This window comes from Hemiscyllium ocellatum, chromosome 39 (genome assembly GCF_020745735.1).
Source record: "Hemiscyllium ocellatum isolate sHemOce1 chromosome 39, sHemOce1.pat.X.cur, whole genome shotgun sequence".
Lineage (NCBI taxonomy): Eukaryota > Metazoa > Chordata > Chondrichthyes > Orectolobiformes > Hemiscylliidae > Hemiscyllium > Hemiscyllium ocellatum.
In genome coordinates this window covers 3,331,237-3,349,747 of record NC_083439.1, presented here as the reverse complement: position 1 = coordinate 3,349,747, position 18,511 = coordinate 3,331,237, and the positions used below count along the sequence as shown (strand labels likewise).

General features: G+C 45.5%; 1 protein-coding gene across 2 annotated transcripts in view; it reads right to left on the bottom strand.

The window, feature by feature from the left end:
- rasgrf1 (Ras protein specific guanine nucleotide releasing factor 1) overlaps window positions 1–18,511 on the bottom strand; it is a 92,899-nt gene that overhangs the window by 39,419 nt on the left and 34,969 nt on the right. For both annotated transcript variants that reach the window (XM_060853336.1, XM_060853337.1), the window contains exons 3-7: window positions 12,149–12,296; window positions 10,474–10,566; window positions 8,255–8,508; window positions 6,061–6,140; window positions 1,485–1,678 (exon numbers count right to left, since the gene is read on the bottom strand). In XM_060853336.1, the coding sequence (XP_060709319.1) occupies window positions 1,485–1,678; window positions 6,061–6,140; window positions 8,255–8,508; window positions 10,474–10,566; window positions 12,149–12,296 (769 nt within the window). The remainder of the gene's footprint in view (window positions 1–1,484; window positions 1,679–6,060; window positions 6,141–8,254; window positions 8,509–10,473; window positions 10,567–12,148; window positions 12,297–18,511) is intronic.

Here is an 18,511-nt window from a genome sequence, read left to right as displayed (position 1 = left end):
TTCAGGTTCCACACCCACAATTCAAGAACTCTTAAAAAACAGTTAAACCTGCAACTGCCTGGACCTTCCTGCATGTATACACATCCTCCTCCCTTTTTAAGCTTATTACTTGTCATGTGTATGCGTGTGTGTCTGTGTGTGTCTGTGTGCATGTTTGTCTGTGTGCCTGTGTGTGTGTGCGCATCTGTGTGCTGTGTGTGTGTGTCTGTGTGTGCGCGTGTGTGTCTGTATGCGTGCGTGTCTGTGTGTGTGTGCGCATCTTTGTGCGTGCGTGTGCGTGTGTGTGTGTGTGTGTGTGTGTGTGCGCATCTGTGTGCATGCATGTGTGTGTCTGTGTGCGTGTGTGTTAGCTATCATATTTTATTACTTTTCAAGAGTTTAAATGAGTAATACAATGCCATGCTCTTTCATTCAAGTAAACGCTGGAATTCGGTCTCCCTTATTCTGGATTTCGTTAGCTACAGTTTGATTGAAGGGTATTAGTCTCATGATAAATGGAGTAAGTAAAATGTAGGAAAATATGTGATCATCCATTTTGTTAAGAAGAATAATTATTATCAAGATGATGAAAAGTTGCCGAGCTCTAGATGCAGAGGGATCTGGGAGTCCTTGTGCATGAATTATAAACAAGTTAGTATGTATACACAGCATGTAATTAGGAAAACTAATGGAAGCGAACATTTATCATGTTGGCAACTGAACACAAAGTCGGGAGGTTATGCTTCAATTATACAGGGACTGGCGAGACCATATTTAGGTTACATTTGGATCAGCTGTGATCTTACTAAATGGCAGCGCAGGTGTGATGTTCTGAATGGCTTCTGCTTTGTATGTTCATGCTTAAAAATGTTGATTGTGATTGACTGAGAGAGGGTTTAAAGAGAAGGGAACCAATGACCCCCTACCTAGTTGTAACCATATTTCAAAATCTCACTGGTCATAACAAGGAGCATTATAAATACCCGTTATCTATCTGTTCTGAAGAGTCACCCTGGACTTGGAATATTAACTCTATTTCTCTCTCTACAGAAGCTTCCAGACCTGCTGAGTTTCTCCAGCATTCTGTTTTTATAACATCTACATTTGACTCATCTTTCATTTTGATGAAACAGCGGAAAAAATTAAACCATTCACCAATTAGCATCTTTAAAAAGGTCAGAAATGCAGTCATTTCCTTCTGTTGCTTTGGTCCTGTTTGTGTTATAGTGGCTTCCCTCTGAGGGAGCTGCTGTCCACCTTCCCCAGGAGACAAACCTTCCCCAATCTTACAACCGAGTCAAGGTTCGACCAACTCACAACTGGTGAACTGGTGGAAGATCAGATCTCTGCTCCATCACTGACAGACTTGGGAAATGAAGACCATGTTTAAACACTGATCAACCTCAACAGGAGACAGTAATCCATTCAGAAAGTAGCGTTAAGATGTGAACACTCTCCTAAACATTACTGTGACCCGACTCCAAGCTGGAGTCCTGCTGCTTCACCTGAAACATTGGGTAGGTCAGGAAGGTCTCCAGCGTTCTCTCTTCACAGTCCGGCTTCGCTTCGTATTGCTTCAGGAGTTTATCAAAGTCTCGGTTCTGCTTGCAGCTGGCCAGGATCTGCAGGCTGTACTGGTGGTTCCTCACAAACTCCTGGTAGATGTTCAACATTGGGAGGAGAATGTCAAACAAGTCAGCTGGAAGAAGGTTCAGAACAAATAAGGTCAACACCTGGAACTGGCATCTCCACAGGAGGGAAGGGGTTAAAACTCTTATTATGGCTTCCACATAATTACACGTCAGATTAAAGGATTATCTCTGAATTGATAAAAAGAAATAATTGAATTTATGTAGCACCTTTCATGATTGAATGGCAGCCCCAAGCTTTTTAGAGCCAAAGTATTTTTGGGAGGTAGTTACTGGTATGATTTGGGGAATGCAGCAGCAAATTTGCATACAAAATCCTCCATACAGAGGAAGGGATCAGCTGATCCAGCAGAGTGACGTTGGGTTTGGAGCTAAATATTGGTGCAAGGAGACTGGGGAAATTCTCCTGTTTTCCTTCACATAGACACAAGATCTTCTCCATTCACCTGAGGGGACAGAGGAGACCTTGGTTTAACCCTTCACCTGAAGGAGGGTGCTTTGAGAGTGTAGCATTCCTGCCTGGTAGGGGACAGCTGTTTGTCTGGCCAGGAGGTTAACGTTCCATTCTAATGTAGCAAAGAATTGGAGCTCCGTTTGAAGCACTCTGCATAAAGACAATTCTTTCTAATCTCTCTCGGATTACGGTAGATGTCAGTCTATAAAATCGACCTTTGGAGCATTGAAAAATTCTTGTAAAAACTTGACCGACGTTAATTCAGTATAAATAGCAAACCCCCAGGGTGGGTACATGGTCAGCATTAACATTGTTTAGTAAAAAATGAGGTCTGCAGATGCTGGAGATCACAGTTGCAAATGTGTTGCTGGTCAAAGCACAGCAGGCCAGGCAGCATCTCAGGAATAGAGAATTCTTCGAGTAAAAAATGAGATCTTTAACATTGTTTGTCAGGTAGAGTCTGCAGTGACGGTGTGTCTTGAACTCTCAACCATCTTTGCAACACACCCATATTCCTAGCTGATCTTATGTACCACACCACCACAAGCTCCAGAGCAGAAAATAACCAAGAAAGCACATGGGATGTTGGTCTTTATATGCAGAGTATTGGAGGACAAGTGATGCAGCAGTTCTACAAAACCCCGCTTCAACCCAACTCGGAGCCCCGTGAGCAGATCTGGGCACCACACCTTCGGAAGGATGGATAGGTCTTGGAGGGAGGACAATGTGGGTTTACAAGAATGAAAACTTGCCCTTGAAGTTCAGGATGAGGAGAGATTATGCAAATTTGGCTTGTTTTCAGTAGAATTTAGAAGGTGAAAGGGCGATCTGATTGAAGTCTTCAAGATATTAGCAGGAGAAAACAGGGCAGATAAAGATAAACTAAAGATAAACTAGATTGAAGATAATATTTTTATTCAGCAAATATTTAAGGGACATGGGCCAAAATTTATCCATCTCAGATTTAACATTAACAACTGATCCAGCCCCCACTGGTGTTGTGGAAGAGAGTTCCTAACCTCTTTGTGTGTGCAAGTGCTTCCTAACATCTCTCCTGAACGGTCTGGCCCTAATTCTCCCTAGTTCTAGAATCAGCCATATGTTCGCCATGATCTCATTGAAAAGTGGAATAGGCTTGAGGGGCTGAATGGCCTCTTCCTGTTATCCATGCACTGCACAGTATTCCCAGGTGATCCCCATCCAAGTACTAACCAGCTGAGTTGTTAAATTTCATCAGCTGCCATGGTGGGATTTAACCTGTGGGGTTTCCCACAGCTTTACTCTGAGCCTCTGAATTACTGACCCAATCATATTATCACAACACCAATCCATGTGGGCTCCAGGTCACCTTCAACTGCAAACTACAACACTTTGAATTTATCCCGAGCTCAGTGGTATTTTCTCAACTATCACTGTTTAGCTTAACTGTAATCCGTCAAGCCTAGTTAGTCCCATACTGGTGACAAACACGACACACAGGACTCCAACTGTGACTCCTAGCTAAGGTTTGGTATATATTCAACATTACCTCTTGGTTTTGTGTCCTGTGCAAAAACACAAATTGCACTTTTTTTAACAACCTTTTGTCATTTAAAGAGTACTGTTTCCCCAAAACATATGTCCATCTCTATTACTTCAGATTTATTTACAGAGAATTGCAGCTGCCACCCATCACTTATCTCTGTCCTACAGTTCTGCTCACTTTGACACTCCACAGATTTTTAAAAATTCTTTAATGGGATATGAAGATTGCTGACAGCATTCATTATTCACCCAAACAGCCCCTGGGCAGGTGTGTAAACAGGATGTTTTGCTCTGTCCTTAATCGCTTCTAAGCCCTAATCATTTTCGTATAGGTAAGCAATCCCAACACATTGTATCATTGAAGTATCTCAGAGTCCCCAAAGTGTGGAAAGAGGGCATTTGGCCCATCAAGGTAGCACTGACCCTTTGAAGAACACCCCACCCCGACCCCGCACCTCCCATGGCGAATCCACCCTAATCTTAGTGGACTGGGGGAGAAAACGGAACACCCGGCAGAAACCCACGCAGACACGGGGAGAATGTGCAAATTCCACACATTGACAGTTGCCTGAGACTGGAATCAAACCCAGGCCCCCAGCGCTGTGAGGCAGCAGTGTTAACCACCGAGCATTGCTTTTGAAGACTTATTGACCAAATCATTCCATTTGGGTAATGCTTCTGTTAAAGCTGCTCTTTGATTTCTCCTCAAAATTCAGCCTAAATCCATGTGACCACATTCCATCATTCCCTGTATTAATGGTTTCTTAATTGTTACCTCATCTTCAAAATGTAATATCTCAAAGTTTGCAGATGATACCGTGTTGGGTGGGAGGGTAAACTGTGATGAGGATGCAGAGATGCTTCACCATGATAAGACCATAAGACCATAAGACGTAGGAGTGCAAGTAAGGCCATTTGGCCCATCAAGTCCAACCTGATCTGAACAGGTTGGTTGAGTGGGCAAATCAATGCAGGTGCAGTATAATTTGGATAAACATGAGGTTATTCACTTTGGAAGCAAAAATAGGAAGGCAGATTCCTACCTGAATGGGTGTAAATTGGGAGAGGGGAGTGTGCAGTGGGACCTGGGTGTCCTTGTGCAGTCACTGAAGGTAAGTATGCAGGTACAGCAGGCGGTAATGAAGGGAAATGGTATATTGGCCTTCATTGCGAGGGAGTTGGAGTACAGGAGCAGGGATGTGTTGCACTTATACAGGGCCTTGGCAAGGGCACACCTGGAATATTGTGTGCGGTTTTGGTCTCCTTTTCTGACGGAGGATGCTCTTGCTCTCAAAGGAACGCAGTGAAGATTCCCCAGGCTGATTCCGGGGATGGTGGACTGGTGAATGAGGAGAGATTGACCAGGTTAGGATTGTTTTCACTGGAGTTTGGACGGTGAGGGGGGGATCTCATAGAGACTTATAAAATGCTAACAGGACTGGACAGAGGAGATACAGGGAGGATATTCTGGATGGTGGATGCATTCAAAACCAGGGGTCATGGTCTGAGGATTTGGGGTGAACCATTTAGGATGGAGACAAGGAGATATTTCTTCACCCAAAGAGTGGTGAGCCTGTGGACTTCATTACCACAGGAGGAAGCTGATGCCAAAATATTGAATGTATTCAAAAGGGGCTAGATATTGCACTTTGGGCGAATGGGATCAAAGGTCATGGGGCGAAAACACGATGGACAATCAGCCATAATCATGATGAGTGGTGGAGCAGGCTCGAAGGGCTGAATGGCCTCCTCCTGCTCCTATCGTCTGTGTTTCTATAAAGCACATTTCACCCTTGGTGCAGATCTATGTTCAGAAGAACAACTGAGTTCTAATTAAAACGAAGCTTTGGGTTAGTGTAAGCTAATCATGGGACATGTCCCCTGGACTTTCTTACAAATATGGTGCAGTGCACCAAAAAACTGAAAGTTTTTATAAGACATGGGAACCTGATTTGGATTACTTAGATGCAGATTTGTCTGCCATTTTAACTAGGGCTTTTGTGTCGCCATGACCATCTGATTTCACAAAGTTGATACGGCGAGAGGAAGATTTCCAGATGATTGCGGGTGTAATATTCAAAGCTGTTGAAGGTTGGGGGCTGTTGTTTCGTGGCACTGAGAAGTGTTATTTATTTATTACTTCTACTGACCTGTTTATCTTGTACATGAGTATAGTTTTGTCTATGTTGTTTTTTTTGATGTTCACTTTTCTATATAGTGTACCGCTGTTGGTTTATTGTAAAATAAATCATTTTTCAATAACATTTTTTTTAAATGAAGCTTTTTTCGCTAGATGATGACTTGACTTCCGACTCTGAAAAGCCTGTGGTTCCATCTTAACAACAGAACAAATGTCAAATAGCTTCCACACCCTTGGAAAGGATCCTCTAACTGGTTTAACACTGACCTTCCTCTGGCCGTACAGTAACTAGTGATGGAGTCTTCATACTTTACCTAATACTAACGTGGGCCAGCTGGAAACACGGGCTTTCAGTCCCTGGTAAAATATCTGGTGCAAAAACATGATTGTTTCGCTGTAAGAGATAAAACAAAATTAAATATAGAAAGATTGACTAGAATGTGCATTTATATGTATAATTATCTTATACCTGTCCCTGTTCTTACCTGTTTGTTCTCAGAATGCATGCAGCAATTGTTGCTCATCCTTAACCCCCCCCTCCCTTGAACTGAGAACCTTGTTAACCCATCGCAGAGGGCGATTCCGAGTCGACATGGGCCTGATCCGACCAGGTAAGGATGGCAGATTTCCTTCCCTCACATTACTGAACCAGATGGGGTTTTTGCAATAATTAATCATTGTCATTATTGAGACTAGCTTTCAATCTCTCATTTACTAACTGTGGTGGATTTGAAACTGTGTCCCCAGAGCACTTGGGCCCCTGTGTCCCCCAGAGCACACCACCATCTCCCCCACTGAGCAGTGCCGGTCATTAAAACAGATTTCAAGCTGAGTGAGCTAGATTGAGGGAAGATCATTGAACATTAAAGGCAGAACTAAAGAGATTCTTGACCGATGAAGGATTTGAAGGTGTGCGTAGGAATGGGGAGTTGAGGCACAATCAGATCAGGCATGACCTTCCCAATTGATGAAGCAGGCAGTGGGGTCAAGCCGCCCCCTCCTCCACCTAGTTCACACTCACGTGTTACAGAGCACCTAACTACCCTGTCACAATGCCCCTTGATTCCCTTCATATCCAAACCTCTGTCTTGAACTGAATAAGGAATTGAAGAAATTGAAAGCCTCAGAAACATAACAGATGCTCAAAATGTTAGCACAACATTCCAAATGTGACCTATTCAAATAGAAACAATGAGCCAGAAAAACTCTGTTGTACTGAACTTGAAACATGATGAAATGATTTTTCTTTGGATTTCCCAGTTGCCCAGTTGGTTGTCTGCTTGACACAATCTTTTCTCATTCATCGGATATGAGCGCCACTGGCTGGGCCGAAATTTACTGCCAATCCCCCGTTGCCCTGGAGACGGTGTTCGTGAGCTGCGTTCTTGAACTGTTACAGTCCATGTGCCATGGGCTGACCCACTACGCTGTTGGAAGGAAATTCCAGGATTTGGATCCAGCGACACTGAAGGAATGGTGATTTATTTCCAAATCAGGATGGTGACTGACTGAGAGGGGAACTTGCAGGGGGTGGGTGTTCTCAATCTTTGTCCTTCTGGAAGGTAGAACTCGCTGAAAGTGCCATTGAATGTTGAAAATGATGAATGCGATGCCAATCAAGTGGCCTGCTTTCTCCTGGATGGCTTCAAACATCTCAAGTATTGTTGGAGCTGCATCCATCCCGGCAAGTAGGGAGTATTCCAACAGACTCCTGCCTTGTGCCTGGTCCAGTGGACAGGCTTCGGGGAGTCAGGAAGTGAGTTACTTGCTGCAGGATTCCTCTGACCTCTGTTTATATGGTGAGTCCAGTTCAGGTTCTAGTCTTTGATAATTCCCCGAATAGTGATTGTGTGGGATTCAGTGAAGGGGTTTTCAGTTAGTTAATCCTACTAAAAGGTAGTTAGCACACAATTACTATTTTTAATTGGTTTCAATTGATTTTTCCTTTCAAGAGCTGTTTGTTAGACACTGCCAGACCTGCTGAATTTCTCCAATATTTTCTGTTTCTATTTCAAATTCCCAGACATAGAACATCGAACAGTACAGCACAGTACAAGCCCTTTGGCCTTCGATGTTGTGTCGGCCTTTTATCCTACTCTAAGATCAGACTAACATACACACCCTTCATTGTACTGTCATCCATGTGCCTATCCAAAAGTCACTTAAATGTCCCTGACTCTACTACCACTGCTGGCAGTGCATTCCACACACCCCCCACTCTCTGTGTAAAGAGCCCACCTCTGACATCTCCCCTATACCTTCCTCCAATCACCTTAAAATTATGACCCCTTGTGACAGCCATTTCTGTCCTGGGCAAAAGTCTCTGACTATTTGCTCTTATCATGTCATACACCTCTCTCAAGCAACCAGAGGACCTTACCTTTATGCATAATTAAAGTCTGACACATATGCATCTCAGAAATATCTTAAAGTAATTGGCAATGAGAGATATTAGGGTGAATTGGAGTGGCCATGCTATTGGAGGAGTGACCCAGCTGGTGCTAATACCTGTTGAGGAAGATGCTGCTGACATCATCGTGGCCAATGGGAGGTTTCTTCGAGCTAGCCGCCATACGCAGGGGCCGGAGGAAGCAGTTGACGAGGATGTGGAGCTGCTGCACGTACTCTGCCTCAGCCTCCAGCATGCTGAACACCACCTGGTTCCTCTTCCTCATGCTCTCCGCATGAGGGGAGCGGATATAATCCTGGATTATTGTCTTCCATTTCCTTCGGCACAACCATCCTCGCAAGAAGCTCTGCACCTAGTGTGGGCAAAATCACACGGTCAGCCAACCTGACAAAATCCCACTGGACAGGCCCATAGCAGAGCCATGCCCACACCGTCAGGCAACATCGGGTTGTTGGTCATGCCACTTATCAGAAAGGAGAACGTGCCCTTAATACCATAGCATTGCCAGCCCCAGCACATGCTAAGGGACCTTATAGCCAATAGAATCATTTTCAAAAGTAGTCACCTCTGTTCTGGTAGGGAACTCGGTATTAAAGAGTGCACAACAAGATCCCACAGAAACATGTCGAAAGAACCGGAATCCCTGAAAACAGGCTGAGGGATAAATACGAGCAAAGACCCTAAAGGAGAACTCCTGTCCAGGGGAACATGTACATCTGAAAGGGCTGATGGATTCTTGGTTTAATGACTAATTTAAAGATTACACATCTTCCTCATGTATATCTCCCTCCATACTGCTCCCTCCCCGTGCACAGCTCCCTTCTTCCTGCCCCCCCTTCCTGTGCCCAGGTCCCTCCTTGATGCCCACACTGGGCAGAAATTACTGATTCCCGCGCCAATGGCTCAGTGGGCAGCGCAGTGGTTAGCATTGTTACTTCATAGTGCCATGGACCCAGGTTCGATTCCTGGCTCGGGTAACTGTCTGTGTGGTTTCCTCCCCCAGTCCAAAGATGAGCAGGTTATGTGAATTGCCCATGGTGTTAGGTGCCCTTGTCAGGGGTAACTGTAGGGGAATGGGTCTGGCATCTCTTCGGAGGGTCGGTATGGACTTGTTGGGCCGAAGAACCAGTTTCCATACTGAAGGTAATCTCAACTAGATTTTAATTAAAATTGCATTCATTTTGAAAGTGCTTTTCTTGTTTCAATTTGCTTGTTTATTCTTAAGCAGGATGTGCAATAAACCAGCATAATGGGAAAACATTATTGTGAAAGATTTAGTCAATGGTGTAAGAGCAGTAATTTGGTAAAGTGTGTTTAAAATTGCTGAAAACAGTTTGTCTTACAAACTCGTCAGTCCAAACCCTACTTTTAAATATAAGTTTAATAAAACAAATTATTTGTTTGTTATATTGTAGCATATTAACTAGTTAGGTTATTTCAAAGATCATATTTAAATCTATGAAAGTATTCAGTACCATCCAGTGCCCTTGTGCCTGAAGGAACCAGCCTAGTACAGGCTGGGTCCAGGCTGTGAATGTGGCCCCCCAGTCCATTCACGCTACTGAGAACACAATGCAGGAGAATATAAAGCAACAGTTTGTAAGTACAGTAGCGCCTCGACATACGAACAACCCTGTTCATGTACAAATCAGTTTAGAAAAAGGATTGTATGTAAAGTTTTGGTTCAACATATGTAGGAAATTCAAGGTACGAACGCAAAAAGCCCGTGTGCGACTACATGGTTTCATTGTTCTGCTTTGCTACGCGCTTTTGAACGCAAAAGCTCTCGGGCCCCGCGTGATCTCATTCAGTTCGTCTTTGGCACGTGCGCTGTGAACAGCCGTCCTCTTATGCTATCCGAACAACGGGAAAAAGTGATTCAGTTTGAGAAGTTTTCGGTTCGCGAACTGGGTCCCGGAACGGATTAAGTTTGTAAGTTGAGGCGCTACTGTACAGGAAATGTTCCTATGACAGATCGTTAAAATTACAGCCCTGTCTGGGATTGTGTTTGTAAGTCAGGCATTTGTATGTCAGGGTCCCCTGTGTGGGCACTCCCTAAACGATGCAAACAAGTGCAGTCAGTGTTAAACTCCCAGAGTTTAGGAATTCAGATAGAGAGTTCGTGGTTAGGACCTGTTTGTTTATTAACTGGCTCAAAAGATCATGGAAACCAGAGGTTGCACTGAACATTGGAAGGTTCCCCCACTTTTTGCACGAGACACAACAGTTTTACCTGAAGGGATGCCAAGGAAAGACCAAGTTTATCAGCTCTGGGAAGTACAGGCCTGGGGGTCTCAGCGCTGCATGTTGACTTTACCTTTTTGATTTTCCTGATGTCAACGTCTTCATCGCTCTGTGCTGCAGGTTGTGTTAATTGGATACGTTCGTTATTTTTCAGCAGTGAAGCAATCTGTTTAAAATAAAGAGGATATCGTCGGTGCCCCGTTCTGCTGACACGGAGGTGCATTCAGAGAGAGTGGAGTGAGCCCACGGGAGTCACAGTTACACGGCTCTACACTGATTGATGTTATTTACAGATCACATTGGGTATAGCCAGTAACCTCCATTCCTGGGAAGGGATTCGGGAACTGGTTCAGTTTTAAAAGACAATGCAACAGCTTCCAGGACTTGCTTTTAATTTCACTCAAAACCCTTCGGCTGACTCACCAAGTGTTTGTGCAGTACCATCAAGATGGCCCTTAGAACCTTCTGAAATCGATCTCCCTGGCACCTCACTGGGTGCCTGTGATCTTGGGGAAAGCAGCTGAATAGTTCCTCTCTTTGCTGTCTGATGCACATGTCAGGCAAATGCCCACAGGATCAAGCAACAAATGGGGCAGGTCCTTCCAAAGGCAGAGCTTCCAATGGGGGGGGTTGGCTGGCTCTGGGGATTTGGACACACCCAGAGAATGGAAAGCAGTCGCATCCTGTCCTTCTGGGTGAAGACAGGCAACTGGAGCCAGGTGACAGGGTGGGGTTGGAGGAGGTAGGGGAGAGTACCCACGGACATGTGCAAACCTGCCAGGAAGGCCGGAAATACCGACTCACACGTTCCTGGGAGTCACTTGCTGATGAAAACGGGAAATGGTGAAGCTTGCCTAACATCCATTACCATGGCAACCAGGAGCGACAGCAATTTAACCAAGGCCATAAACAGCAAACTGTGAAGTCAGTCGACAACTTCCGAGTAACACAATGGCTCTCCTAGACAGGCCTTCACAGTGACAGAGCAGCTTGAGAAGACTCCATGTCTTCATGTCCATCTCCAAGGAGTGGGTGCTGTGGGCCCGTTGTTTCTTGTGGATGGGAGAATGTCAACAAAACCACCCAAAACAATCAGCAATCCATCCCTGGAAACGCAGCTAGAATGGGGACTGGTTAAACTGGGAAACAACAGGCAGCCCCTCCTGGGGGTGGGGTGGGTGGGGCAGGGGTAGTGCAGGGTTCCTGGGAGGAGCGCGCAGGACAGTGAAGTCAGATCTAGAATAGTCTCTGTTTGGATGGAGTGGAGTTGGTGAGACAAATCACCCTTTCATGTCCCAGAGGTCCCCACTTCCTTATGAATATTAATGAATAAAAGGTAAACGACATTAAGAGCTCTTTGTATTTTGAGTCCTTTCTCCCGTCTCTGCTCCCCCTGGGAAGATGCGATGGGGTGAATTCATGGCCCTCCTAGGCTCGGGGTTAGGAGCCTCACTAGGAGAAGTTCGGAATGGAGCTCAAAGTGCAGGAGCTCCCTCTCTCCCACACAGACTGGTCTCTCTAGTACAGTGCAGGGTCACTGAATACATCTGACTGTCCCAGCAACAGGTTCCTGATTTCACCACCGAGTGAAACTATTCCCTGCAACTGGGGACAAATTCTAGGAAATAAACTGTTTGAAATCCCCCTCAGTGCAGCCCTGGATTAATGTCCCCACACCCCCTCCCAGGGTGACCTCCTCACTTCAGTCTAAATGGAAAGGATCAGACCTGCTTCGTACATTATCCTACCTCAGACTTGAGCCGCTCCACTTCAATTTCCTGGTCTTCAATTTGGTGTCGAAGGCGTTTAGCAACTGTTTTCTCTGTCTCTACAATCTGCAGTAGGTGCAGATATTTCTGCATCAGGGACTCATGTTCTGTCGCCAGGTTCCTGTAACTGTTCCAGAAATATACCTGTTTACCTATCGACTGATTTAAAAAGGAAGAGAGTGGAGCTCGGGTTTCTCATCTCAAACAGAGACGTCAGAACGGCTCAGTGAGGATGCACTAGACACAAAACAAAACAAAAGTCCATTTTGTTTGCCTTCTATCATTCGCAAAGTCATAGGAGAAAGAAAGACTTGTACTTTCAATAATTTTTTTTAACGTCCTCAATACCACTTCCCCTTAAAATGCTTTATGGTTAATAAAGGGCTTTCAAAGTGTAGACACTTACAATGTTAGAAACACAGCAACCAAATTCCAATCAGCAACTTCCCACATACAGCAGTGGTATAGTGACCCTTATCGCTGAATTGTTAATCCAGAGACCCAGGCAATGCTCTGGGTACCTGGGTTTGAATCTCTGTTGGAATTTGATTTCAATAAGGAAAAGGTCTGGGATTAAGAGTTTAATGATGACCATGAATTCATTGTTGATTGTTAGAAAAACTCACCTAGTTCACTAATGCCCTTCAGGGAAGGAAACTGCCATCCTTACCTGGTCTGGCCTACATGTGACTCCAGACCCACAGCTATGTGGTTAACTGTTAACTGCCCTCTGGGCAATTAGGGATGGGCAATAAATGCTCCCCAGCCAGGTTTACCCTCAACAGGTCATAGAGTCATAGAGATATACAGCACAGAAGCAGACCCTTCAGTCAAACTCATCCATGCCGACCAGATATCCCAACCTAATCTAATCTGCAGTTGGCTCAATTCTCTCGAAACCCTTCCTATTCATATACCCATCCAAATGCCTTTTAAATGTTGTAATTGTACCAGCCTCCACCACTTCCTCTGGCAGCTCATTCCATACACGTACCACCCTCTGTGTGGAAAAAGTTGCCCCTTAGGTCTTTTTTATATCCCCTCTCACTCTAAACCTATGCCATCTATTTCTGGACTCCCCCACCCCAGGGAAAAGACCTTATCTATTTATACTGTCCATGCCCCCCATGATTTTATAAACCTCTATAAGGTCACCCTTCAGGGAAAACAGCCCCAGCCTATTCAGAATCTCCCGATAGTTCAACATCCTTGTAAACCTTTTCTGAACCCTTTCAAGTTTCACAACATCTCTCTGATAGGAAGGAGACCAGAATTGCATGCAGTATTCCAACAGTGGCCTAATCAATGTCCTATACATCTGCACTATTACCTCACAACTTCTATACTCAATACTCTGACCAACAAAGGAAAGCATACCAAACACCTTCTTCACTATCCTATCTACCTGCAACTCTACTTTCAAGGAGCTATGAACCTGCACTCAAGGTCTCTTCGTTCAGCAACACTCCCTAGGACCTTAAAACTAAGTGTGTAAATCCTGCTAAGATTTGCTTTCCCAAAATGCAGTACCTCGTATTTATGTGAATTAAATTCCATCTGCCACTTGTCAGCCCATTGGCCCATCTGATCCAGATCCCGTTATAATCTGAGAGAACCTTCTTTGCTGTTCACTACACCTCCAATTTTGGTGTCATCGACAAACTTACTAACTATCTCCAATGTTCACATCCAAGTCATTTATATAAATGATGAAATGTAGTATTTTTAAAATAAAGTGACTGAAGGATAAATATTGTCTGAATAATATAGAGCTGGACAAACTATGACACCTCGTCTGCAGCAGTTGATCCAGGAGACCTGGGCTATTCTCACTGGGCTGGTAACAAACTGAATCTACAGGAACTCCAGTGAGTGGACAGACCCCAAGGGCAGCTGTGGAAGCAGACAGTATTGATCCATTCAAACACTGATTACATTGATTTCTTTCAGGGAATGACACCTTGGAATTTGGTATGAGAGTAATTTGAGATATGATGTATCTGAGACCAAAAGGTGAGTTTCGGGCCTGGGGCTTTGAAAGCTCTCCATCACTGGGAGGGGGTGGCTTTCTCCCTTCTCATGTGTCTTTTAGAGATTCACAGAGAAATTGATCATTGTGATCAGTCAACAACTCCATTGTGGCTGTTAGCACATGACGGTCAGGATAGAAACCGACTAAATTCAGCAAGAAGGGGGCCACTTGGGCACAGTGCCGGTACTGGCTCTATAAAAAAACTATCCAATTAGGATGATAGATGGACTTTGGCTTTTCTTTGACTAGTAATTTCAATGTTGTGTTAAACCAGCAATTACTCTCTATGGCAGGGTACAAACAGCCAAGCAGAAATATGCAGAGCAACACATCACCTCATTATAACACTGCCATCCTCACACTGTCATCTCATTTACACCTACTGGTAGCTGCATTCATAGCTGCTCCCAGGCTAGTAATCAAATTCACACAAATATTAATTGTGCTAATTATAAACCTCATACAGACAGTATTGGCACATTAACGACCCATATGGTGCAATCATCCTGCCACCTGCCGGATTGCTGTCACTGATGCTCAATAAAGTGTCTTTCCTTTCGAATTACATCCCCTCCTGACGGTACAGCAGTAACCCCCCATGATCACCATCTCCCCTCACTCGCTGATATCTCCCAGGAGGAAATCAGTCAGTTTTACCTGGTCCAGGTGTATATGTGACCCCAGTCCCAACTGACCCTGTGAATTAGCCTGGCAAACCAATTCTCACAAGCAGTTCAAGGTAACGGCTGAGAAATGTCTTCACCCAGAGAGTGACATGCCTATGGGACCATCTGTCGCAGAAACAGTTGGGGTCAAAACATTGAATGATTTCAAGAAGGAGTTAGATGTAGATCCTAACAGTACAGGGGATCAAAGAGAAAAGTGGGAACAGGGAACCGAGTTGGATGATCAGCCATGACCATATTGAATGGGAGAGCAGGGTCAATGGGCAGAATGGCCTACCCCTGCTCCTAGTTTCTCTATTTCTGTTTCATGGTTACCTGCTGGGGTCTCTGGGGGTGGATTATAGCAGCCTCATCAGTGAAGCTCACACCCAGAACTCACCTCAATATTTCATTCTTAACACATATTGAAGAATTTGTTTAATGACATTCATCAAGTTAAGTAGCTTTAGGCAAAGGTTTAAGGAGCAGAGTTTATGAACACACAGCGTTAAAGTCAAGCCTCAAGGTCAGTTCCAGCTTCTCTCTTGGAAATGTACTCTATATAGTCAAGTGGCCAATTATTTTCAGACATGACTAACTATATCCAAAAATGCTTTTAGTAGCTATGGAAACCAGAGGTTATCAAGGTCAGGTCCCCAAGGTAGGTCTTCACAATTTCATAAACATGTCAAGGGGTTTTCTGCCTAAACCAGTAGCTGGAGCACACAGCGTTGTGACAGCTTTCTGCAGGGTCTAATGTCTTTCGAGAGGCAGGGCTTGGCATTGAACTATTGAGATAAAAATTGCAGAGGTTTAAGTGACTGACAGCAATAAAAACACAAACACAAAAGGGTGAGAGTATCAAGCAACTTGTGATTAATTTCGCATGGGGCAGAGATTCACCGAAAAGCGTCATCTTGTCCAGTCTGTTGTCATTTATAACCCTGTTGGTCACCTCTCCAGGAAACTTGCACACCAGGCATCCTTATCGCCTCTTTAAACGGGAACAACCCTCCAGTACCACACACTGGGGTCACGGTGACACACTGGGACAGAGACCATTCATTTCCGGTCACTCTCACATCTGAGCAGGATTGCCACCTCGTTCAAATATCCCAAATGACTGTTGTTATTATTTTTACTTGTAGTCGATTTGCAGGAGAAGCCAACAAGACATCACTTTTTAAACAAACCATAATCTTCCCAGAGGGATCTTCTCGAAGTGGAACGAGAGAAAGCCTCTCTCTGGTGACTAATGCCCGACTGACTCTGCAAACCCAGGGAATGCCCCCGAGAGAGATTTCCTTCTGTCTGTTTTGCTAAACATAACAAGCTCCTGCATTGGCAAAACGATTGGTGGGTTGAGGGAGAATGAGGAGACAATTGCTTGCACAGCAGGTGGTGGTGATCTGGGACATGCAGCAGGAATGAGCAGTGAACGCAGATTCAATAGGAACTTTCAACAGGGGAATTAGATAATTACAGGTCCACAATTACACAGGGGAGTGGGACTAATTGGGCAGCTCCAGTACGTGCCAACTGTATACATGGGCAACACATTGTGTCTATTCAACCTAACACTCATGTCAGAAAGTAAATGGGTTTAAGTCCTAAGTCCGGTGAAAGGGAGAGGGGTTCGGGTGGGGGGATTTGTGAAGCTGATAGTCAGGGGCTCCTGGTACCTGACAATCACAGGCACAATTTTCAAACCAACCAGTGGCTTCACTGCAGTTAGATGGTAGCTTGGTCCACTCATGGTCAGGGGGATCTGGGGACTGGGCAGTGGTCAGTTGTGTCTGGCCAGCAGAAACAGTGCAGGGACATCGGGTGGGATCATTAGGGACAGTAGTCAGGCTCTGGTCAGTCATATCCAGGGGCTACTTGCAATTGGTCAGAGCTGAATACAGTCCCTGTGGGAGGAGTGGGGAGGGTGGGGGCCCTCTGTTAATCATGGGGTGAGGAGGGTGCAATGATGGGCAAGAGGTGTATCTCTCGAGGCAGCGGTGGGGGAGGGGGTAGAGGATTGGGTGGAGAAGGAAGAGAAATCACTGTCAAAAGAGGTGAGAGTGTCAAGGCCAGGGGAGGGGAGGGCACATGGGGGTCAGGGAGGGCAATGCAGAGGGAGGCGTAGAGGAAGGCCTGAGGACTGTGATGGGGTTGAGGAGCATGAAAGAGAGGAACAGGGATAGAGTATGAGGCTCAGTGGGAGGTGGGTACAGGAGCAGAGAGTGAGGGTGAGGTATCAGGGAGAAGATGGTGCCAGTTACCCTGGTGGAGTGGAGAAGGAAATTGATCTTCTTCCTGCAGACGCTGGGCATTCCTCCAGACACTGGGTGTGCGCTGACCCCAGGGGTGGGGGGAGGGGCGGGGGGTAGGTAACCTCGGTCCAGGCTGGGTGTGGCCTGGTATCGGGGTCTCCTCTGCTGGTCCCTGGGGGAGAGCATCCCACATCAGCCCCACCCTATCCTAGCAGGAGCTCTAGCTCCCTGCCTACTCAGAGGGGCACAGATTACCCCCGGTCTGCCACGTCATGGTCAAACAGCAGGAACCAGGCAGGGCAGCCCCGGAACCATGGCACTTGTCTGGGGGCACAATGGCCTTTTAAAAACAGCAAGGGCCCAAAGGATAGCAGTGACTTCCAGGATATCTGTCGAATTGCTCTGGGAACAGTGTGTGGTAAGATGGTCTGAAATCGGACATGGGCTGGGATGAGGTAGGTAGTCAATGCAGTGACTTTGGCACGACACAGGGAGACAACCCGCTTGGCCTCATAGAGAGAAACCCTCTAAATATCTCGACACAACTCACAAAGGGCGGCACAGTGGGTCAGTGGTTAGCACAGCTACCTCACAGGGCCTGGGACCCGGGTTTGTATCCAGCCTCAGGTGACTGTCGGTGCGGAGGTAACACATTCTCCCCGTGTCTGCGTGGGTTTCCCCTGGGTGCTCTGGTTTCCTCCCGCAGTCCAAAGATGTGCAGGTCAGGTGGGATTGGCCATGCTAAATTACCCATAGTGTTAGGTGATGTGCAGGCGAGGTGCATTACTCAGGGGAAATGTAGGGTCACAGGGACTGGGTAGGGGGATGGGATGCTGTTCAGGTGGCCAGTTTGGACTTGTTGGGCTGAATGGTCTGTTTCCACACTGTAAGGATTCTATGGAAACAATTCTATGAAAAACTCAGACTTAGCCAGAACCTGAAACCTGAACTAATGAGTCAACAAAACAAATTAGTGAAAGCTGCATTCCTCAAGAAATAACATGAAACCTCCACAAAATCTTGCATTTATATTGCACCTTCCATGTCAGTAAACTTCCTGGCAAGGTAGTTAACCAAAAGCTTGGTCTAAAAGGTAAGAGGAGGTGGAGAGGTGTAGGGAGGGAATTGCAGAGTGGAGTGGTCAGCCAGCTGATAACATGGCGCCAATGGGGGAGCAGTTATATTCGGGGGCTGGAAAGGTGGACAAGTTGGAGTGAAGCTGATATCTCTGAGTGTTGTAGGACTGGAGGAGATTGCAGACATCAGGAGAAACAAAGCCATGGAGGGAGTCAGAAACAAGGATGGGAATCGTCAAATCTAAATGTGTTGAGAATGAAATATTTAGATGAATTGTTGATGTTGGCTCCACTAGCAAGGCTAGTATTCA